General features: G+C 55.0%; 1 protein-coding gene across 3 annotated transcripts; it reads right to left on the reverse strand.

Moving 5' to 3' along the window:
* Positions 1 to 1155: 1155 nt before the first annotated feature.
* Positions 1156 to 21136, reverse strand: Slc45a3 (solute carrier family 45 member 3). 3 transcript variants are annotated; one of them, XM_059280393.1, is made up of 5 exons: positions 21027 to 21136; positions 6866 to 7258; positions 5422 to 6207; positions 4828 to 5093; positions 1156 to 2848 (listed from the first exon to the last, which is right to left on the reverse strand). In XM_059280393.1, the coding sequence occupies exons 2-5, from the start codon at positions 7068 to 7070 to the stop codon at positions 2408 to 2410; spliced, it is 1698 nt and encodes a 565-aa protein (XP_059136376.1). In that variant the 5' UTR covers positions 7071 to 7258; positions 21027 to 21136; the 3' UTR covers positions 1156 to 2407. The 3 variants fall into 3 exon arrangements, with proteins under 3 accessions (XP_059136376.1, XP_059136378.1, XP_059136377.1); XM_059280395.1 differs by having other exon boundaries at positions 21050 to 21122; XM_059280394.1 differs by lacking the exon at positions 21027 to 21136 and adding an exon at positions 11574 to 11681.
* Between the last annotated feature and the right edge of the window lie 1775 nt (positions 21137 to 22911).

A 22911-nucleotide genomic window follows, 5' to 3' on the forward strand; every position in this document is an offset into this window, starting at 1 on the left:
GCCACTCCACGATGACTAAGCATTCAAATCTATGAGCTATGAGGGCCATTCTATTCAATCCACCACACCAAAGAACAGTAAGAAAAGACTCCTTTGGCAGCTGGGGACACTTGCACATGATCTGAATACTTAGTAATTAGTCTATGCTTCGTTAGATAACATGGCATTATGGTCCAGTAGTTAAACAGTCTATTTTTAAATTGTGTGTGTGCACACGCGGGTGCCTGCAGAGGCAGAATAAAGGGTGTTCAACCCCCTTCAGCTGGAGTTACAGGAGCTTGTGGATGCTGGGGAACGGAAGTCTGATTCTCTGGAAGAGCGGCCAGTGCTCTTAGCCACTGAGCCATCTCTCCAGTGAAGTCCTATTTTTTTAGAGCGACATACCAAAGTTTTACAGGTGAAACAAAATGGTCCGGCGTATGATTTTTAAAATAACCCCTGGAGAGGGGCTGGAACAAACAGCAGGGTTTGAGTCGTGAGGCTGGGCTCTGGGTATACCAGACACACTACTCAGGGCTGTTCGACAATTTTCACAGTTAAATACTACGGAGAACACTTTATTTGGCTTTTATTGTTTGTGTGTACCACATGTGTATATCTGTGTAGAGAGGACGTCTGAGGGGTGTCAGGTTCCTTGGAGCTGGTGTTACAGGCAGTTTTAAGCTACCCGATACAGGTGCTGGGCATTGAACTAGGGTCCTCTGCAAGAACAGGATGTGCACTTACTGACTGGGCCCTCTCTCCTCCAGCCCCGTAGAAAACGTCTTCAGAAGTCCAATGAGCCCTTCCGTGGGTATTCATGTGTTGACCACTCTAGAGTGTCAGGGGCAGGAAGGCCAGTCGGGTTGGAGAGCTCAGAGAAGGCAAGGCTTTCGGAAAGGCCTAAACTTGACCGGAGGCCAGAGTAAAACTATGACGTGCTAGGATGTTGTTACTGCACCCCACTGCTGAAACTCTGCATCTTCTGTGACCCTTTTGAGAAAGACTGTTCCTACCCCAAGTCCCATACGCCTGTACCTGGGTGATGGTCCATGGTGCCCCCTGCTGGCCGCAAATGGAACTGAAGCTGCCTAAGCTAAGAGTCCCCAGGAACCGAGTGACACTGATTTTAGCACGGACCCCTTTCCCGCTCAGAAAAGACAAACACACACCAAGTAAACATATAAGAAGCTTTTAATTTCACCACCATAAACATTATACTCTGATTTCTCACATACAGTATAAAATATTTACTCTGCTAAATAAATAAGACACAACATTATTGCAATCAGCACTGAAATCCACCCCCCTAGTCAAGAGCTCCTGGGCTCTGGCGGGGAGTACTCCTGAGTTTGTGTGAAATTCCCCAGGCTGTGACAGATATGCCCCAGAGGCTGTGATGGGCAGAGGCCTAAGGAACCACATTTGTGCTTAGGGTTCAACAAGCCCCACAAAGAGATCATGGAGCCTGTGGACAGAGTTGGAAGGGCAGTGGCTTTATGGGTCCAGTCGTATAGGGAGCAGTGGGGAGTCAGGGGCAAGCTGGGCCAAGAGAAAAGGGGGACTTGGTATGCTGTAGAGACCTTGAACCCCACTCCACTTTCCCTCAATGTCCAGCCTTGAGTGGGGACAGCTCGGGGCTCTCAATTAGGGTGAACAGATTGCCCAGGGGACTGGGCCGGGTATTTTGGGGACCATATCTATCACCCTAGAAGAGGAGTCTGGCAGTATCAGCTATTTTAGGGGGGGCCAGTTCTTGGAGATCCCACCCTGCTCGACTCCTAGGCACAACATAAAAAGGTTGGGAATGAATTTTACTTCTAATGTGTTAAATAAATAAATTAAATATTTAAAGGCCTGTGTCTCCATGAGGGCAACACAGAGGCCAACAAGCCGAGCCACTTCCCGGAACAGGTGGGGGTGAGGGACGCAGCAGAAGGGCAGTGCTGTGGACCACGGGGTTTCATCTTGTCTGTTCGGGCTCCTCCCTCCAGCTTCCGTCCTGCTGAACCGTGTGGAGGAGAGTGTCCCACGAGAGAAACTCCCGCGCAAGAGCAAAAGCGGCGGAATCTGGGCAAGGGACTCACTGGGAAGTTCATCCGGGTCCCCAGATCCTTCCGTGGCGACTCAACCAGGAGGTGAGCTGTTAACTCTGAGCCTTGGTAATGCACCTGTACAAACCTGCATTTGCATCCCTGCAGAACTTCAGACGGACGGATACCCACGTGAGAAGCCGCCAGGGGGCCCCCGCCCCGCCAGACTCTAAAGCCAGAGCTGGAAGTCCCAGCTTCGATCTGTGCAACTATACCCCTCACCGCCTTCGGGTGGCAGCAGAGAGCTGCACCACCTAGGCAACAAAACAGACCTGGAAAGGCCAGCTTGGCAGCCTGCCGAGGCCGACCCTTTCCCCTCCATGCCTTACAGCACGCTACACAGAGTATTTGGTCAGGTCGTTCTTGTCAAACACTACCTGTGTAGCAAAGTAAATGGCGACCAGACCCAAGCCTGCCGCTGATACCATGTAGGCAGTAACAGAACGGCTCAGCTGGACGATGGAGCCCATGAACAGGGATGGAGCCACCTGGGACAGCAGGAAGGCGCTGTCCAGGATGGCAAGGTCCAGGCAAATGCCCCGCCCAGTAACAACCTTGGCCTCAGGTGGCTCACCCACCACCACTCGCATGGAGACGTCGCAGGCAGAGGCCCCGCAGAGTGCAGGTGCAGGCACCAGGAGGCCGCTGCTGCTGCCAGGGCCCACATGTCCATTGGGGAAGGGAGCTCCCGGCTTAGGGCCCGGCAAGAAGCTGGTTGTCTGGCTGTCCTCGCTGCTACCACCTCCAGCGTCCCCTCGGTATTTGGGCAGGAACACCTGAGTTGGGGGCGGGGGGGGGGGGGACAAAAAGAAAACAAAGATAAGTAGATTTGAGAACAGTTCCTCACTGCCTGTGGCTCTAAGCAGAACCCCCAGATTTGAGGCCTGAAGTCTCTTTTAGCTTTTCTTAGAATAGATAAGAAGTCAGCAGGGTTGGGGATTTAGCTCAGTGGTAGAGCGCTTGCCTAGCAAGTGCAAGGCCCTGGTTCGGTCCTCAGCTGGGGGGTGGGGGGCCGGGGGGGTGGTCAGTAAACTCAGATCTACAGGTTGAGAATAGCACAGGAAGAATGGGACAGACAGAAGCGAGACACAGAACCCAACAAGGCACTCCTAAAGTCCCAAGTCCCACACAGGCTACCTCATACATACACACACACCCCTGCACACCCTTCTACTGGGCCATAGGAAGTCTTCACTGTCCTGTTCCTCCTCTAGGGTCCAGGCCCTGGCTGGAGATACTGCCCGAGGTGAGGTCATCACTGTCCTGGCCTTTGACAAGAGCGAGCCCAGAAATTGGGCCTGCAGAAGGGAGAGGCAGCAGGAAGGCCATTTTGGTGACCCCCACAGCTCAGCTGCCTGACCCTGAAGCTTTTCAGGTCATTCCTACAGGCTGCCTGAGACCAGAGAGCACGCGTCTGCCTGACCCTACCAACCCTGGGCCCCAGTGGCCTGGGGCCTCCTACTGAAGGACAAGACGAGGTCTTGTCCCACACTGGTCCTTGTGCCAGGCAGTGTCGAGCACAGAAATCTGTCGGGGCTGGCTGCACCAGAGAACTGGGAGCTGGCAGACGAGGCCGGGGAAGCTCACAACTCATCAACCCATCCCACAGCTCAGCAGGTGGCAAAGGACAGTCAGACAGACGGCAGGACCAAGCCCGTCTTCAGCTGCTGCTGGAGACAGGCTTCTACAGACCCTTTTATCCTGCTGCCGCCCAAGGACCGACCAGTAAGGCTGGAGGGATACTGGAGAGGTCCCCGGGGACACACATGCTCCTCAGTAGAGAGGAGAGCTAGTTCTGGATTAACCACAAATACTCAAGCCCGATCTTTGGACAGCAGCTTTTAGAGCCCCAGCCCAGAGCTCCCAGAGAGCCAATAGAAGCCTGAGGACCCAGGTTCCCATTCCCAGCCCCCCTCTCCACACCCCTGCAAATTACTGCTGAGCAAACTAGCCTACTAGCTGTGGCCAGGGCCAGGTCTTTCCAAACTCTGAAAACTCTACTAAGCTATACCAACTTGTCCTCCGTAGGGTAGAGTTCTGAATCCAGGTCCTTAAACCCAGCGAGGACAGGGCAGGGGACAGGGTGAGCGTGCCGTTTAGGTCAGGAGGCCTCTCACAGAGGGCCTTCTGCAGGGGCTGGTGAATGTTGGCCGAACAAGGAGCCAGGCCCCCAGTTTATTGCTCAGGCAAACAAAAGTCAGTATGCCAGGCTCAGATACGCACTGAGGGGATTGAGGGAGAGGATGGAGGCAAAGGAGGGGAGCAGGGGAGGTGGGGGTGGGGACAGAGAGACACAGAGAGGATTAGAAGGGAATCTGGAAAGAGGGGCAGGAAAAAGCCTTCTCCATCTTGCAGCAAGCAGGATACAGATTGATCAAAATCCTCTCTAAAAGAATAGCTAAGGCCAGGCTATTCCACTGCCCTCTGCTGCAGCCACATGCCAGGGACCCACACCCTACCTCTGGACACAGTAATACGGCCCAGAATAGAGGACTTCCGTTGTACGCTTATTCTCCAGGATTCCTAGCGAGCGATTCTGCACTTCCTGCCATCATCCACTCAAATGCTTTCTAATTCTAAAAGCCAGGAAGTCATTCCTGGAATCTAATCTACACTTCTTCAGCAGGCTGTCCTCTCTGGTCTGAGAAAGCCAAGCCTCTTCTAACATCTCTTGTCGGACACCACATCCCGAACGGCTCAGCCGGCCCCTGCCCCTGCCCCCGCCCCCGCCCCGGTACCTGACCACTGGGAGTACCTGTTTCTCACGATGGTAGAGGGAGGCCAGCGTGTAAGGCAGGATCTGCAAAGCCGAGAAGGTGAACCCGGTGAGGGCAGCCGAAGCTGTTACCACGACCACGCTGTGCGACAGACATGTGGCACCAGCAGCCAGAGGGAAGGTCATCACACTAGCCAGATAGACGGCCCGTGTGCCAAACCGCTGCACCAGCCTGTCCATGACCAGGGAGAAGAGCAGGGAGATGGCGCACTGCAGGAAGAGCCCCAGGCTGCCCATTCGAATGCCTGGGGGTAGGGAAGAAGTGGGGTTAGGACCCTACACAATCTGGGGGAGCCAGAGGCGAGTGGCCATGGGAACCCGCCCCCCCAGGGCCCTCCCCACCTGCCTGCCACAGAGACGTAGAAGCCCTGCGGAGACCACAAGGATAGCAGCCACATCCAGGAGCTGCTGCACACAGATGAATCCTTTCTCTTTGACTGACAGGGAGCGGGGAGCCCAGGATGTAGTCACCAGCCAGGGCCCAGACTGCGGGCATCTCCCAACCCTGGCCGGCCTGTCCTCTGCAGGGCCGCACCCACCCACAGCAGCTCCCACTGGCGCTCAAAGACTTACCTTCATCATAGTGTCTCCGGGCCTCGGTGCCTGGCTCAGCTCGTGGGACACCCTGGTATAGCCCCTCTCCCACAAAGTCTGTGTAGAACAGCGTGAAGGTCATGAGCGCCATCCAGCTGCACAGCTCGGCCACAAAGAGTCGGCGCAGGGTGCGAGGCATGCGGCAGCACAGCTGGTGTAGCCGGGGAAACAGGGTGCCCAGATTCCGGAGAGCCAGGCCCAGCCGGCATGGGCAGCAGCGGGAAGACACGGAGGGCACCGACAGCCCTTCTGCCGGCTCGGGTGGGCCCAGGACTGCCTCCTCGGCCACAAACAGAGTGGCCGCCACGCAGGCGAGAAAGATGAGGGTGAGGAGGCCGAAGAGGCATTCTTCCTGAGTGCCTAGGTAGGGCGCCAGGGCGCTGGCGTCCCAGTCAATGGCAGGTAAGAGGTAGCCCAGGCAGCCCCCAAGGCTGATCATGAAGGCATAGACAGAGAATGCTTGGCGGCAGTGGTCCGGGTCCCGGAAGAGGTCGGAGAGTAAGGCCTCCAGGGGAGTGAAGCACACCTGGCCACAGAAGTCCAGCAGCCCCACTCCCAAGATCAGCAGGGCCAACTCCAGGGGCCTGGTGTCTGGGCACAGCAGCCCTGCCAGCCAGCCAGCCCTTGGGATGAGAAAGAGGCTTAGCAGGACACCCAGGGACAGAGCCCAGATGAAGGGCCTCCGGCGGCCATAGCGTCCACGCCACTGGTCACTGGCTGAGCCGAGGAGTGGGACAGAGACCAGGCCCAGCACTGGGCCAATGCCTGCAAGGAGAAATAACACCAATCAGTGGTCAGGACAAGGGGGAAAAGGACTCACAATTTGAGAAGGTTGGCACCACAACATGTCACACTGCGGCAAGACCCGACACTCAGCTTTCACAGGGACGCTGCTCCTCTCAGTATAGTGTGCATATATAAACACCTTGTTTTCAGATGAGGAAATGGTGGCAGGCACGTAGCGCCTGGGAAGCAATACTTATGCAAAGACACAGGTCTGCTGCGGGTTAGAAGCAGGGTTTCAACAACCAACCAGAACCCAGAGCCTGCGCCCTCACAAGGCATCCTCTCCTCGAAGGAGGGAAGCCACAAGAGTAACCACTTGCCTTCTGTGGCTCTTGCTGAGTTTGCTCACCACATCAGAAACCCACACCGCCTGTCCTGTGCCCGGGAAAGAGAACCCTGACTGGGAAACCATGGTGAAGTCCCAAATCTACTGAGCAGCGGACACACCGGCCAGGCTAAGTAAGACCAAGCTAGTCTTCCCTTTCCTCGTGTGTAAAGTGGAATGTCCCCAAGGGCCGTGAGATGTACATGAGAACAAGGAATGCCTCCCACCACTCCCCAGGCAAGAGAACTGTTGCAGCCCAGACAGCCCAGATGCATGCACCAGAACAGGAGGAAAGAATGTGGAGCGACTCACCCAACACCATGGTCATGAACTTCTCCTCTACCCCTACTTCCAGCAGAAGGGGTGGCACATAGGTAATGCCAGCAGCCAGGCACACCTCCAGGCCAAAGGTCAGCAGGTTGACCAGCAGGAGCTGGGCTTTCCGATGCCGTAGCAGACGGCTGGCCCATAGTCTCTGGACCATGATGGACAGGGCAGTTAGGGCTCCGGGGGCCATTCACATACTCCACAGCTGCTTGGGCTCAGCCCTGCCGTGGCTTCTCCTCCTCGCCACCACCAACTTCCTACGGTTCAGCCAGACTCCCATTTCTGCCAGCCCTTGGGTGCCGGTGCAGCATTTCATGCCACGCTAAACACTGGTCATCATCTAGTGCCTTGATGGAGACACATCTCATCAGCCAGATCCTAGAAAGACAAGACAGTCAGTCACATGAAATGTTGGGTCCTGGGCCCCAGGCAGGTCTCTGGCATTTGCTTCACATTCTCTGAGTCCTGCTCATTTGCAGGCCACTGAGGTAGCCCTACGCTCAGCCCTGACCAGCCCCCTTTGTCAGGAGGTTCGTGTTAACATTAGTCTAGCACTGATACAATTAATAAGAGAAAATGACATTTGAACGCCAGCACATCCCAAGGCCAAGCCGATGTCACCTGCTCTCTTCGGAAGCATCTCTACAATCGCTCTTTCTGGAGACACTCAGGGCTGGCTCTCAAGGTAGCCCTGGACACCCCCTGCCAGGCTCAACTCTTAACTCCTTTGCTTTTCTCTCCAGCTTCCCAAGATGGGCCACTCAATGCTTGTTAAAAGTGACAGTCCTAGAGCTGAAAGATGGCTCCGTGGGCAAAGCGCTTCCTGGGCACACAGGAGGCGCCGAGTTTGGATTCCCAGCCCATTTTTAGCGGGGTGTGGTAGTGCATATCTGTAACCCTAGGGCTGGGAGGCAGAAACAGGATGACCCCAGGGCCAGAAAGATGAGCCCCAGCTTCAGTGGGAGACCTGGTCCCAGAAAATAAGGTGGAGAGCAATTTGATTGGACACTGGATTATCAGTCTCTGGCCGTTGCATACACCGATACACATGAACGTGAACACGTACCACACACACAAATATTTCCAGGCGGGGGGGGCAGGGGCGGCGGCTCAGTTGGCAAAGTGCCTGATAAAAAAACATAAAGATCTGAGCCGGGCGGTGGTGGCGCACGCCTGTAATCCCAGCACTTGGGAGGCAGAGCCAGGCGGATCTCTGTGAGTTCGAGGCCAGCCTGGACTACCAAGTGAGTTCCAGGAAAGGCACAAAGCTACACAGAGAAACCCTGTCTCGAAAAAACCAAAAAAAAAAAAAAAAAAACATAAAGATCTGAATTCCGGCCGGGCGGTGGTGGCGCACGCCTTTAATCCCAGCACTCAGGAGGCAGAGCCAGGCAGAGCCAGGCGGATCTCTGAGTTTGAGGCCAGCCTGATCTACAGAGTGAGATCCAGGAAAGGCGCAAAGCTACACAGAGAAACCCTTTCTCAAAAAACCAAAAAAAAAAAAAAATCTGAATTCCGATCCCCAGCACCACATAAAATCCAGTGTGGCTACACTTGTCTATAACCCCAGGCTGGGGTGGAGTCTGGCAGACGCCTGTAACTCATTGGCCAGCCAGTCTAGGCAACTGGTGAGCTCCAAGTTCAATGACAGACTCTGCCTCAAAAAAAAAAAAAAAAAAAAAGAGCGTCAAGGAAGACATCCACTAGTTAACCTCTGGCCTCCACTCCAACCAGAACATACAGTACTCACATAATTATGTTCCTCTAACCTGTTAAAAAGTAAAACCAAGTGGCACTTCCTCTTCTCTACCTCCAGGCCCTGAGCCATGTCACACTGTAACCCCCACGCCCCCGGGACGGGGACAAGAGGGAAGGAGATACAGTTCCTTAAGTGGGGTTTCAATCTGTCGCTGAGACACGAAGTTCCTCTTGGTGAGCCTAAGCCCAAGAGTTTTCCCTCAGGTTCATTGTTCACAGGAGGCGGGGGACAGGGTAAGCCATCTATTACCGCCCAACTCCTCACAGCACAGGATCCTAGATCTCAGCCATACGTATTAATTAGGAGCCTCTGAGGTGAGGCCAGTGAGCCCTGAGCTAGTGGGATGCCACCACTTCCTAGCTGGCCTCTGGCCTCCGCTCACACAAGCCTGTGCATAGAGCACAACCTTCTTCCAGAGTTCCTGGGTCCACTGGGTAAGGAACTGTCAAGTCTGGCTCCCCAGCAGGCACCCCTGTTGTCTGTTATGCAAGCTATGTGAAACTAGGGCATGGTGGGTAGTCCCACAGTCCCACCGCTTGGAATACTGAAGCAGGGGGATCATCAATTTGAGGCCAGCCTGAACTACAAAGTGAGCCCCCTAGGAGCCCCCATTACAGGAGGGGCTGCGTGTAACTCAGTGGTAGAGTGTCGGAGCCCACCGGGTTTCCTAGTGGCTATACCCAGCAGGACTGAACGGGAGGTTGACTGGACCACCTTCCTGGGCACCAGGTGACTGTAACTAGCAAGGGGGAGGTCTTTTGCTCCACCCCTTGGCATTGTTATAAATAGACCTTTGGAATAAAGCTCTGGGCCTGTGGATAAGGATCCAGGGCCACCGAGTCTATCCTGTGTTTTCTCTCTGCTTCTTTACTCTCTATTTCTAACTCGGTCTCTTATCCCTCAATCATCAAGAGTTCCTGGGGTAAATAAGTGTGGGGGCTGGTCCCCCACAGTAGAGCACCTGCCTAACACATGCAAAGCCTTGGGTTCAACCCTGCAGCAGGGACACACACACACACACACACACACACACACACACACACGCACGCACACACACACACACACACACGCGCACACACACGCGCACACACACACGCACACACACACACACGCACACACACACACGCACACGCACACGCACACGCACACACACGCACACACACACACACGCGCGCACACACACACACACACACACACACACACACGCACACACACAGAGTTTTTAAAGACAGAAAGTTTCAAATCAACATCAAAATGTACTAAGAGACCGAGGGCAGGCCCTGGTGAGGAACGCTAAGAGCCTGCCAACCTGCATTTATCCCAAAAGAGGAGCAGGAAACAAAACTCCTCACTAATCAACCCTATAAATGTTGCTGAAGAGCGGCTACTCCTCACGGGGAGGGCGAGGCGGCTGCAGCTCCCTCCAGACAACCCTCTGCCAGCTTCACCAGCTCATGATAAAAGGCACTCCATCTTCTTTTATCTTCTCCACTAACATCAGCCCGGGGAGGGGGTCACAAAGCCATGTAGTAGGTACTAAGCTGTGTCTCAGAGAGACCAGACACCATCTACCTGAGGACCTGAGGAAGGTTGTTCCACTCCACATCGGCCCTCTAGGGTTCAGCTGCTGAAGACTAGGAAATACGGGACTTGAGATAAATCTGGGCACCTGGCAGCTCCCTCCCCAAAGTCCCTACACTTTGCTAAGGGGTAGGGCTCATAAAAGGGCGGCCTAAAAAAGGAAGATAAAATACTGACCCACACGGTCCCGAAGCGGAGGCACTGGACAGTCATCCGCATTAGCTGGGCTACTGTGGGTTCAACTTGACCCCTGCCCTTTCCCAGGTGATCCTTCCCAGGCTAGAGGGGCACGGTCTGTGGGGTAGAAGACTTCTAGCCATTTCTCCTCCCCACCCTTGGCCTGGGAGGAACTGGGCACTCTCCTGCACTGGGTTTAAGAGACCGGGTCCTCCTTGAGCAAACAGAGACTTTGCCAGACCCAACCTCACCCACAAACCTGCTCTCATTCTCCAAGCCCTGCTTTTTCCACGAGCCAGGTCACTCCACCTGCCGCCCTCCCGCCTTGAGGCCGCTGTCCCCTCAGCCCTCTACACACCTTTGTGAGTGGGAGCGGGGAGCCCGTGGGCCACAGGAAAACAGGAACACAAGCATTGCCCCATCCTCTTACAGGCAGCTCCTGAGCTAGGGTGCTTCTCTGCACCCCACCCCCAGAGATTCTCTACCTGGTCTCCAGGGTCTGGGCCCGGGGCTCACACAGTTCATAGAAATGAGTGGGGTGGAAGACAGGCAGGCTCCCAGGCCCCTCCCTCTGTCCACATAGTCTCTGCCCTGGAAGGAGAGACACTCTCGACAGCCCAACTTTTCTGAGCCCAGAATTATCCAAGGAATTCTAAGCCCAAAGAACCTCCTCACCAAAGCCCTACTTTCTCTGTAGACCAGGCTGGCCTCAAACTCACAGAGATCCACCTGCCTCTGCCTCCCGAGTGCTGGATTTAAAGGCGTGTGCCACCACCGCCCAGCTCAAAGCCCTACTTTCTTATCCTCAATGTCCCACCCTCCTCAACTGCCTCCCTGCTCTAGGTCTGCCAACCCTATTGCAGACCCCCCATGCACTGACTCAAGCTTTCAGAATTACCCACAGGGCCCTCTGCCTTGGGTACTGAGACAGAAACCCAGTACCAATTCTGATGGCAGCGCCAGAGTGTGCTCTCATCCAAGCTGGAAAGGGACCGATCAAGGCTGCCCCTTGCGGTCTGGGCTCCTCATCCTCCTGGCGTTAAGGAACACGGGCAGGGTCTGACTCTCCCAGTTCCCTTCCAGTCTCAGAGACTTTCAGATTCTTTCCTCACTACTTCTGGAGCACTTGATTGGTCCTGCCGAACAGAAGATCAACCGGAGGAGCCAGCTGCTCACCTGGAGAGGGGGTGGCCGGGAGAGGAAGGCCGGCCAGGTCACGGAAGGAAGGACAAGCATGAGCAGCCTTGCGGTGCGGATGTTCCTCTCAAGCTTCAAACTTCTCCCCTCCTCCTCCTCCTCCTCCTCCTCCTCCTCCTCCTCCTCCTCCTCCTCCTCCTCCTCCATGGGTTCTCATGGCCGAACAGCTAGAAAGCCAGAAGAAACCATTCGGACCCTTCATGGAGCTCCTCTCCCCTAAACCCTCCTTCCTCGTCCCTACGGGGATCAGAATTACATCCTGAGAAGGCAGAGTGGGGGCATCAGGGAACTGGACTCCAACAATTCTATGAACCTAAGACCAAGCCCCAGGGCAGGGAACTCTTTGATGCACACCCCAGCAAGCCCAGAGACCCGGGAAATGTGTATTTCAAGGAAGGAATGGACACAGCAGAGGTGTGTGTTTAAAGGATGGAAAACTTCAAGTCTTCCTCCCAAACACACCTAAGGTAGGCCCAGCCAGCACCCCGGTGGGGGCCCAGATCGACCCTACTGGCCCAGAATGCCTCCACCCCCAGCAGGCAGCTTAGGGAAGTGAAAGGGGTCGATCACCCCAGTTCAACCTCCCTGGCAAGGCCAGAGAGAAAGAGAGTGGGGACCCCTGCTCCTCCACACTGGAGTCAACGCTTTGTTCCACACTGAGCAGACCCTCTAGGCTGGCAGTAAGAAGATGACCCTCCGGGGTATGAGTGTGTCCCAGCGCAATACCCCTACTGCCCATACCCTTGCCTCAGTCCCAGGAGACCAATGCTCTGAGCCTTGCCTAATAAACTTGGTGCTCGGCACTCCTAAAGTGCAGCTGCATCCTCGTGGGAGCTCCACAGGAAACTTGTAGACACCTTAAAACACACACACACACACACACACACACACACACACACACACACACACGCGGTCCTTGAGGCAGGGAGCTTGCTCTTTAGAACCCTTTTTTACAGACCCTGCACAGGTGCTGTGGAAATTTCTACCTGGGCTTCTGGGGGGTGGGGGGGAGTGGGGGATACAGCATGGAACCATTGATCTTTTATACCTCCCAACCTACCACTCAGTCTTTGGCTTTCTGGGACCAGTTATTTCCAAACGGGGAGGGTCTCCGTTTATCCTTTGTCCCACTCGAGAAAAACTCCACAGTGATTGTACAAACAGCACTACCTCCCAGGCATCTGAGGAGCCCCTCACAAGGCAACCTCTCCACTTCGAGGGAATTCTAACAAAGAACAAGGGCTGGGCAGAGGGAAGGGGGACCCAGCCCCACCCGGGGCAGGTTCCTTAGCTCCTGCCTCCCCCGTGGCTGGGAGGCCAGGGATTTAGCGTTCACCCTGCTGGGCTGCCTTTTCTTCCGTCAGACTGGAAGCCTTCTGCTCAGCAGCTTGTCAGAGAGAGTGAGGGGCTGCAGGCCGGGACACAAAGGGGGATTAGGGAGAAACCTCTGGGCCCGCAGAGTAATCCATCAAACTCTCCCCCGCTGCCAGCTCCGGCCCCTTCCCACTCAGTTCCCCTTCCAGCTGCTGCTGCCCCCCCCCCCATCTCCTCCTGCCCCAGAGTCCTGTCACAACGGGGCAGCAAAGAGAATCCCAGGCCCTGGGGGGGGGGGGGGCAGCCGGGGGGCACACCAGAGACACTGGGAAAAGGGCAACGGCCCCCTCCCCCCCGCTCGCTCGAAATGTGTGAAAACCCAACAGGTGGCAGTGGCTCGGAGGCGCGTTGCTTTTGTTGCGGTGTCTAAGAGGCCTGTGCAGCTTCGGAAGGAAACAAATGCTGGGGACTGGGGGAAGGGGAGGGAAGGGGTAGCAGGCAGGCCCTGGAGCCAGCCCTGAGCTCCCCTCCCCTCCCCTCCCCTCCCCTCCCCTCCCCTCCCCTCTCCAACCCAGTGACAGCAACGCTGGGGCTGGCCTGAACCTCACCTTGGCCGGCAGTCAGTCCTGGACAGCCTGAGCCGAGGCCGCGGCACCCCCGAGGTCCCCTGGTGACGGTCAACACACACACACACACATGCATTTGTCTCCAGGCACCTGGGCCTCCCACCGCCGCCAACAGCTGCCACCCACCGTCACACTGTGTGCGCCCGCCACACCAGGACAAGCAGCGGCCGGCTACCAGGAACCCTCTGGGGCTGGACATTTGAACGTGGCTATCCTGAACCTTGGCAGGTCCCACAGTTGATCAAGCTTTTGGGGTCAGGTCGGGGAGGTCAGCTGGACCTGGGTGTGATGCCGGTTTCCGCCTGTTTGTGGCGTGACCGACTGAGCCTTAGTTCCCACATGTAGCTCATCATTGCAATCAGCCTGTGTGACTGCTACATGCACGGCAACCCCCCCCTCCCCCCCTTCCAATCAGTTTACTCGGCCAGCCACTGGGTGATAGGGGTCCGATCAGCATGTCCTTTTCACAGAAGAACTTAATAGCACTGACTTCAGGCTGCAGGTATGGCTCAGTGGTAGAGTGCTTGCCTAGCATGCAGAATGTTCTGGAATTCCATCCTTAGCACCACAAAAACAAAAAAACCTACAAACCAACAACTTCGAAGCCACGTGAGAAGGAGGAGGAGGAGGATATGAAGGGCCTTTGGTGGAGGGAACTTGGGAGAGGCTCTCTCCCGTCCTAACACAGTGGTTGAGAAGATCAATTCTGCTTTTCTCCTCAGCCTCCCCTCTCCCTATCTACAAGGCCTCTTACCAGATCCCAGCAGCCCCCAGGGGCAGGAGGAATGTCAAGAATGTAAACGCCTTCCCAGGTGCTGGCCCCAACAGGTGAGGCGAGGTCAGTGCCACAGATCTGCTGCAGAGGGAAAGCCTGTCCCATGGTTACCAGACAGTTGTTTCCATCCACAGGGACAATAATGACAATAGCTGGCCCTACCAACTGCCCAGGGGACATTCAGCACATTCCAGGAGCCCGGTAGACCTTTAGGTCTACCATACTGAGTAGGTATTTCACAAGACGGAAACTTCAGAGAACTTAACACCTCCAACCAAGGCTGAAAAACTAAAACCAGGAAATCTGCAACCGTTCCAAAATTCTGGAAAACACTTTGAACCGCGAACCAGAAAGATGTAGTCCTACCTGGGCAACATTGGTAGCTACGTAACACAGCAGGTACCGGGTTACACTGCGAAATGGTGTAGCCATTTCACCACCCCAGGACTCAGTTTCCATACCTGTAAAACGAGAGCTCATCTACTGTCTAAGGTGTACGGTTAGGCGACCCAGCCTCGGGTAGGGTGAGCTCAGGGCAGGTGTCCCCTGACGAGGCCACAGGGCGTTAGGGAGGGGCTTGTCACAGCCAGTCTTCCCCGGTGAGTCAGGGAGGTGGAGTGGGAAAGACTTCCTCAGTTGCACTTACCCCATCAGCCCGGCCCACACACTGCTAGCCAGCACTGTGCCCAGGTCAGAAGTCACCTGAAATGCAGCCGAGTAAGCAGGGCATCCGGGACGGAACTGCCCCTTCCCCCCTCTCTCCTGGAGCGGGACTCTGTTTCTGGCAGAAATTAGTAACTAAATTCTTCCTCTTCTTGGTCCACAATAAAAGCAGAGGGCCAAAAGAATCCTGAAGTCCTCTGCAGAGGAGGAAGAGAACCTGAAAGTAATGGGGGGTCTCTGCAGAGTCTCGAGGCCACTCTAGGCCACTCAGAAGTCCCCTCCCACTCTTCCAGAGCCTCTGCAAAGTGAAACTTCAACAGTCTTTCTCTCAGTGAACTTGACACCTGCCAGTCAGCCAGGCCAGCCTGGGCAGCTCTTCCCAGGGTGTACACAGCCAATCTGAGTCCCTCCCTTAGCCTGGCCTCTTTCTGGAGGTGAGGAACACAGGAAAGAGGCCAGGGACTGAGCATTTGGGTCAAGTGCACAGCTGAGCAGAACCCTGGGCGGAGTGCTCCAACAAGGCACTACCCCAGGTCTGGGTGCCCTAACTCCAGGGCTGCAAACCTGATGGTCTCTATCTGCCCTGACAGCCTCAGGTCTGGGACCAGCCTATCTGTAATGAGAGGGATCTGGGCCGGCCAGTTCTGGGGAAGTGTAGTCTCCAAGATGAGAACCACATCTGTAATCCTAGCATTAGGGGGGCCGAGACAAGAAGACTACGGGTTTGTGACCAGCCTGGGCTACACGGCAAGACCTTGTTTCCAAAAGAGATAACACAAAATTGCCAGGTATAGCGGTACACATTTTTAGTTCCAGCAGAGGCATAGATGGATCTCTATGAGTCTGAGGCCAGCCTGGTCTTCATGGTAAGTTCTAGGCTACCCAGGGCTACCCAGTGAGATCCTATCTCAAAAACAAAGCGGGCAGATGATCTAGTTCAGTGGGGAAAGCGCATATGGCTTATATTTGATCCCAAGTCCAGAAAACAAACAAAAAAACAGCCACTCAGCCAAACAAGGTTAAGAACAGATCTCAAAAAAGAATATCAAGAAGCCAGGTACCCACCCTTTGAAGTATACCTCAATATGAAACCTAAGTACCCCTAAAGAAATGTCAGAAAGGTGGTTGCAGTACCCACCTTTAATCTCAACAGAGGCAGGCGGATCTCTGTGAGTTCGAGGCCAGCTGGTCTACAGAGTGAGTTCCAGGACAGCCAGAGCTACACAGAGAAACCCTGACTCGAAAAACCAAAAAAAAAAAAAAAAAAAAAAAAAAAAAAGAAAGAAAGAAAGAAAGAAAGAAAAGGAAAGGAAGAAACGTCTAATAGGCCTAAGATGTGCCCATCGGCACTCACAGAGCCACAGTTATTTACCATCCCCACCGCACCAGTGAAAGTGATGGAGGTACAGAAATGACTGATGATAGCTCTGCATGGCAGGAGAAAAAAGTGCAATCCGTGTGCGCCTAGGGTGGTTAAGTGCTAAGACACAGGCCAGCCAGTAGGGGGCGTGGTAGTGTCAAAGTCAAGGCTTCCTGGAGGAAGTGGACCTGTGGCTGAGTCATGAAAAGTAATCAGGTGCTGCTGCACACAAAGGGCACCTAGGCCCTAGAGCCTGGGATTTCCAAACACATCCACCCCTCCTATTGGCCCCTCTCCAGTGAGGTATACAGGAAAGAACATGAGAACCAAAGCCACACAACTGGGTTCTGATCTCAGATCCGGCTCTCAGACCGGTGTGTCCTAGATGGTCGGTCACACCTCCTCGGGCCCAAGACAAGGGAATTCACTGCCACTTGGCTGGCTTTCACCTCCAGCTAATTTCCCTCTTCTGAACAGCCTCTGCCCTTTGCCTGAACCCTCTCTAGCTCAAGTCCTACACCTAATCCTCCAGGGCTCCCTGAACCCCAAGATGTCATGTTCTCTCTCTCTCTCCCAACTCCGCTACAACTAAGGCACAAGGCTAGATTCTTCTGCCTTTGGTCCTGGTTTGCCCTTATCCCATGGCACCTCCCGGTGTAGTCCAGACACTTAGAAGCAGAACACAGCCCAGGCCCTGAGGGTCCAGACCAAGGCAGGAATCTTTTGACTGGACCAGGGAGCCCAGGAGTCAGCTAGGGATACTCTCGGGTATCTGGGTGCACAGATCTCCGGCATCGGGAGCTGGGAATCTACATGGCTGCATCCCTACAGTGACGAAGTGCTCTAGCTTGGACACTATTTGCTAGCTCAAAGTATACTTGTGATTAAAGACTTAGGGGGTGCTGACAGGACTCTGGGGAGAGGAGCCGCTGCTGGGGGGCTGGCTGGTCCTGAGGGTATCCTGTCTGGCTGGGCATTCAGCCTGGCCTGGGTTTGATAAACTACCTTCTTCGTTCTGACTTGTCCCAGCAACCCAGAGAAAGTGATGTCCCGAGTCAGGGGAAGAAGAACAAACATTTTTTGAGTATCTGGTCTGTGAGATTTTTGCCGACATATGAGTTACATCTAATTCCCACCACAGCCTTGCAGGGTGACCAGAATCTCACTTTACAGAGAAATCAAGCCAACAGTGTAGGCAGGACATCTCCAACCTCAGAATTAAAAAGGCTCCCCACCCCAGCCCCCTCAGGGGAGGAGGAAGAAACACAGACCACGCACCAGAACATGGGATTAAACAGGTAATTCTGGCCAAAGATCAGGACACTGATATGCCTCTGTCACGGCCCCTGCTCCCTCAGGCAACACCCAATACACTACACAAAGCTCAGAACTCCAGCTCTGTTGCTGGGAGTCAAGTGGCATCAGCATTTGAGATGCTGGGCCTGGTACCAACTGGTCCAGCCTCCACACATACTGTCCAGCAAACAGGGCGCTGGCTTTTCAAAGGAAATTAGGCTGGGAGGGCTAACTCAAGGACCAAATGCAAGCCTAGAAAGCTAGGGCTGGGCTTTCCTTGTGGATGCCAGAGTGTGGTGTGAAAGACCCCAATGGCTAGAGAGAGACAGAGGAGTCCTCACCTCAGGGCACCCTCCCCACACAGTCTTCCTAAAATAACATGTAACCTATCTACACAGAAGGCTCTTAACCTTTCAGGGCATATATTCACCCCCTGTACCGCGCAGTACCCTCCTCCAGCCTGTGAGTATACTCTTGGGAGGGAGGCCGGCAGCGGTTTCTGCACTAATCAGAGACACATCAGGATGTACAGAGAGGGGAAGAGACCAAGATGTCCACCCAGTTTTGGTTTGGTCTTTGCACCGGACCCAAAATTCAACTGCCAATGTGCTGCTCACGGCTTACATATGGTTATATATGGTGACAGCCTAAGAAACCAGTTTCTAAGTTAATCCACAGTGACTGCCTCCACTCTCACCAAACAGCAGCAGCTGACATTTATCAGGCTCTCCATAAGCAGCCACTCTGCTCAGAGGTTTACCTGGAGCCCTCTCCTTAATCCCCAAATCCTGGAGGGCAGGTCCTAGTACGCTTGACTTGCAGAGGAGAAGGCATAATCAGGAGGCTAATAACTCGCTGTGGAGGAAATGGGATTCGATCCACTTGCTAGAGCCAAGTCTCTCAGTGACTTGAACAAATTTCCCAAAGCCCAGGAGATCCTGTCCCCAAAGAAGTCTAAAACAGTATCTTTTTAAAAAAATAAATAAAAAGAGCAAGACCCATGCTGGCCATGGTGATGTACACCTATAATCTCAGCATTAGAGAGCTCAGGACAGTTTCGAGTTCAAGAGCAGCCTGAGCTACATAGACACCAGCACACATACAAAAAAAAACACAACCAGCAGGGCCCCCAAGAGTCTCAAACCAGCTCCTGCAGACCATCCAGACACAGATATAAGACTAACATTTATTGAGCATTTACTACATTTCAGACATATAACAAAATGGGTTTTGTTTGTTTGTTGTTTCAGACAGGGTCTCACATACATCAAGTCGGTGTGGCGCTCATTATGTAGATGAGACTGGCCTTGAACTCCTAATCCTCTCGCTTCTGCCTCCCAAGTGTGCTGATGATTACAGGTGTCGGCCATCAGGCTGGGCTAAAGACACACAGTTCAATTCTATCGGCGTTATGAAGCTGTATGTTTAGACTGTGTGTATCTGTGTTAGTGTTGTTTGTACTTGCTGTGATTGACTTCAGGAACAAAGCTGTACCGAGGGCATGATCAGCATCGTCCCCACTTCGCAGCAAGGCTGAAAAGTCAGCACAACCTGCAGGCTAGTGGAGCTTAGCCAGTGAGGCGAACAGGCGACAGAACAGCTGTCTTCCTGGCCCTCTGTGTTCTCATCCCTGACGTGCTACAAGGGTTCAATGGTCCAGAGGTTCCCACCTGAAATCAGCCTTGCTTCCAATGACCTGGAACTCCTCTTCCCCACCTTCCTGCCGCTTTCTGTCCCCAGGGCTCTGCCTCGGCTCAGTTCCAGCTTGGGACCAGCACACATCTTCTCACGGTCCAGCAGCCTGCAGGGCATGGTGGACCACCCAGAGACCTTGTCCAGTACCTCCTCCTGCTCCCTCAGGGTTACTCAGAGAACCAGGAAGAACAGTGGGTGTCACCCTCCACCCCAAAAGTGCAGAAGAAAGCTCCCCTTGGCAAAGACCCTGACTGGGGCCTGGATGTCCACAGCTGGATTGTTATCTTTTAGACTCATCCAGTGAGTCAAGCTCCATTTTCTGGGCACTTTTCGTACAATCTTGCTTCCAGGACAGCCCTGGAGCTGGGGCTGGCGGGAGATAAGGGAGGAATGGATGAAATGGATCCAACTTTAGAAGGGCCGGAGGCTTCAAACCATGTCCCATTTACTCCCTAGGACATGGTGTTCTGTGAGGTTCCAAGGCTTCCTGTGCGCCATATAGCTCTTGGACCCTCCTCTTTCCAGCTCCACTTGTCAACCTGTTCCCCTACGCCTTAGGCACGTGGGCCCACACCGAAGCCGCCACTCTGGGAAAGAGATTGTGCTTCGTGCTTGGGAGACAGAGCTCACACCTCACCCTCACTCCTGAGCAAAGTTTCCAGGAGCCCAGCAAGAGTCATTCTGAGCCCCGTGTCTAAGCCTTGCCCGGCTGCAAGGCCCCAATTAGGCTATTCAAAGTTCAGCTTAGCTGAGATAGGGTCTGTCACGGCCGAACATCAAGTTCTCTCCAAGTACCCACCGGACCAAACTCCTCCTACCTCCAACTCAGACTCCTGGGGAAAGAGGAAGCACCGGGCACCCCGTGGCCTTGGACGAGTCAAGTGCGTGTCATGAAGGAGGGGGCTGAGTCGGAGGTCAAGGGAGAAAGCAGTCACAGGGCTCCCTGGAGGGGAGCGGAGACCAGGGGAGGGCTGAGCCTGCAGGCTCCTGAGGGCTTCTCCACCGGGCGTGCTGCCGCCCGCCTAGCGCTTTCTAGAACCGCAGAATTCTCCCCATCCCCACCTGAGCCTCGGGACACCGGAGCCACAGCCGGCGCTGCTTTTGGAGGGCAACGGAGGTAGAGAAGGGGGGGCACAGGATCGCGCGTGTGCACATACACTCACTAATCCAGCCTCGACTCCACCAAAGCCTTGCCCCAATTCCACGGCCAAGAAAGTTACGTCCCCCTTCTGTCCCCGACCACGGCCCCCAGCTGGAGGCCCCCTTCTCGGACTCCCCGAAGTGCGGTCTGTGCGCGCCACGGGTGACTCATCTGCCCCTTTCGGGCGCAGCCCCGACAAGGGAAGAAATAAACGCAACTTTCCAAAGAAAACTCTGCAGCGGGAGGCTGCAGCAGGGGCGGCCGGCCCTCCGCCGGCCTGGCCCGGGACTCCACGGCCCCGATCCCGCCCTCCGCGCGCGGCCCCGGGACAGCGGGCGCCGCAGCTCAGCGCTCCGGGAGGAAGCGCACTCGGCGCGGACGCGAGCGGGCGGGCGCCCGCCCTGGGCACCGGGCCGCCAGGGGCCGCGCCCTCCCCACGAGCCTCCTCTCGCGCAGGGCCCGGGACGCCACAGCGCGGCCCCATCCCGCGGGGCGCAGAACGCCACCGCCGAGCGTGGCCACCCGCGCGCTCCTGTCCCACCGGGACCGGCCCCTCCCCTACCTGGCGGGGCGCGCGGCTGTCACCTGGGGGCTGGCGCGTGCAAGCTCGGACCCCTGCCTCCGCAACGCGCGCCAGCGGGCGCCTTTTAAATCTCCAGGTTACTCGGTGGGGGGAGAGAGCATGCGCGCTGGGGCTGCCAGGAGGGGGGCGGGGCGAGGCGGGTCGGAGGTGGGGGGTGCTGGGAGGGGATGGAGGGGTGGGGCCGGTCCCCAAGGGAAGAAAGCGGGAGGGGGAGAAAGCAGTCTCCTTTCTGGTCGCGGCCGGACGGGCAGCCCCCGCGTGGCTCCTAGACGGACTGCCCTGTCATTACCTAGGGCCCGTGCACCGCCCCCTCGCCCGCTCGCCACCAAAACATTTAGGTAAAAACTACCCGGCTCCACGGGGTACCTCCCCTCCGCTCCCGAGCCAGTCTGCGACCATTACCCGCGCGTGCCATTCTGGACATCCTGCTGTCCAGGCACACACAGCTGCAACCCACCCGCCCTGGACCATGCCCTGAAAGGATCTGTCACATTCTGCGAGTTACTGTCCCTGCTCTCAGAAAGCTAACTCAGTGCCTCTTTCTGCAACTCAAAGACAAACTCACAATTCTTTTTTTTTTTCCCTACTGTGGGTGTGTATACGGAAGGAGAGGTGATAAATTGCTACCAACATGTTCCCGGTCAAGGTTTCCAGAGTGCCTTGACTAGCAGGAAAGCAGTTTAGGTGGGAGGCAGATCGCTGTCGTCCTGGGCTGACCTCAGGGTGGAGGTTGGGGGCTTTATCGTGTCTCTTTCGTCCATGGAATTTTATGAGAAGAGAAATTCATTTAAGCAACTCGTTGACTTCAAATACCACAGGCTAGGGATTTCTGTGGTGCACGAGACTCAACTAATCATAAAATATTGGAGGAAAATGTTACATTGATGGTATGTGTTGTGTGTGTTAGGCTGGGGATTATTCTAATTGTCTCAGTATGAATATGAACAGGCCTTCTCTCTTCTCGTGATTCTCTGAGCAAGACAGATACAACAAGTTCTTACCTGTGGGAGCATTTACATCGTATTAAGTGTGTGTGATCTCTCAATGAGATGAAGTCCACAGGAAGATGTGCGTAGGGTTGTGTTCAAATACAACACCATGCTGCACCAAGAGACCTTGAGATGGATCGGGTATCCAGAGGGTCCCTGAACCATCTGCACTGCCACCTCCCAGGAGATGCTTTTGATGAGAAGGACCTGGTTAGCCTTAGGTCAGAACTGGCCACTGTGGTGCTGGACTGCAGTACTGGTCCAGTGTTAACCAGCTGGGCACCATGGGGCAAATCCTTCCCGTGTTCTGGGTTCTGGTTCTGTTAGAAGGGGCAGCTAGCCAACTGATCCCTAAAGGCACCCACCCCCAAGTGGGAGGATGAAGACAGAACAGAAAGGGAGATATCAAAGGGAGAAGTGGGGTGGTGGGGAAGAGAGAGAGTGTGTACAAGAGCAGGCAGAGGACAAAAATGTCAGAGTCTACATTCGAGTCATTAAATTCAACTGGAAAACCATCTGGGCATGGCCTTCCTGGGAGCACATGAACCTCCATCCCTAGCGGGGACCCTGGCTTTCCAACATTTTTGGCATACTTATTTGTGGCCAGCAGAGAGCCCAGGGTGGAGTCCTGGGTCCCTGAGCCAATGTCCCCTTTGCCCCAGGAAAAGGGGCAGGAGTCAGGGGAATGCCAGGTCAGGTGGAAAATTACAGAGCCCGGAAAGAGTGGACAGTGGTATTTTCCAGGCTTGGGAAAGAACAGTAGGAACGAGAGAGCTGTCCCACCTCAGAGGGCTGGGAGTCCTCTCTCTCTCTGTCTGCTTCATTCCTTGCCAGAGGCCTATCTGTACGTCTTTGCTGTGTGACACCCAGGGAAG

Source organism: Peromyscus eremicus, chromosome 15, assembly GCF_949786415.1.
Source record: "Peromyscus eremicus chromosome 15, PerEre_H2_v1, whole genome shotgun sequence".
NCBI classification, from domain to species: domain Eukaryota; kingdom Metazoa; phylum Chordata; class Mammalia; order Rodentia; family Cricetidae; genus Peromyscus; species Peromyscus eremicus.

What these genes read in the sequence shown, in the direction of transcription:
- Slc45a3 (XM_059280393.1), bottom strand. Translation starts at nt 7,070, where the DNA reads ATGGCCCCCGGAGCCCTAACTGCCCTGTCCATCATGGTCCAGAGACTA. An exon ending in CCGGAGACACTATGATGAAG is followed by an intron (nt 5,094 to 5,421) that starts GTAAGTCTTTGA and finishes CCCTACCCCCAG; the next exon opens with GCATTCGAATGGGCAGCCTG. An exon ending in TCTACCATCGTGAGAAACAG is followed by an intron (nt 2,849 to 4,827) that starts GTACTCCCAGTG and finishes CCCCCAACTCAG; the next exon opens with GTGTTCCTGCCCAAATACCG.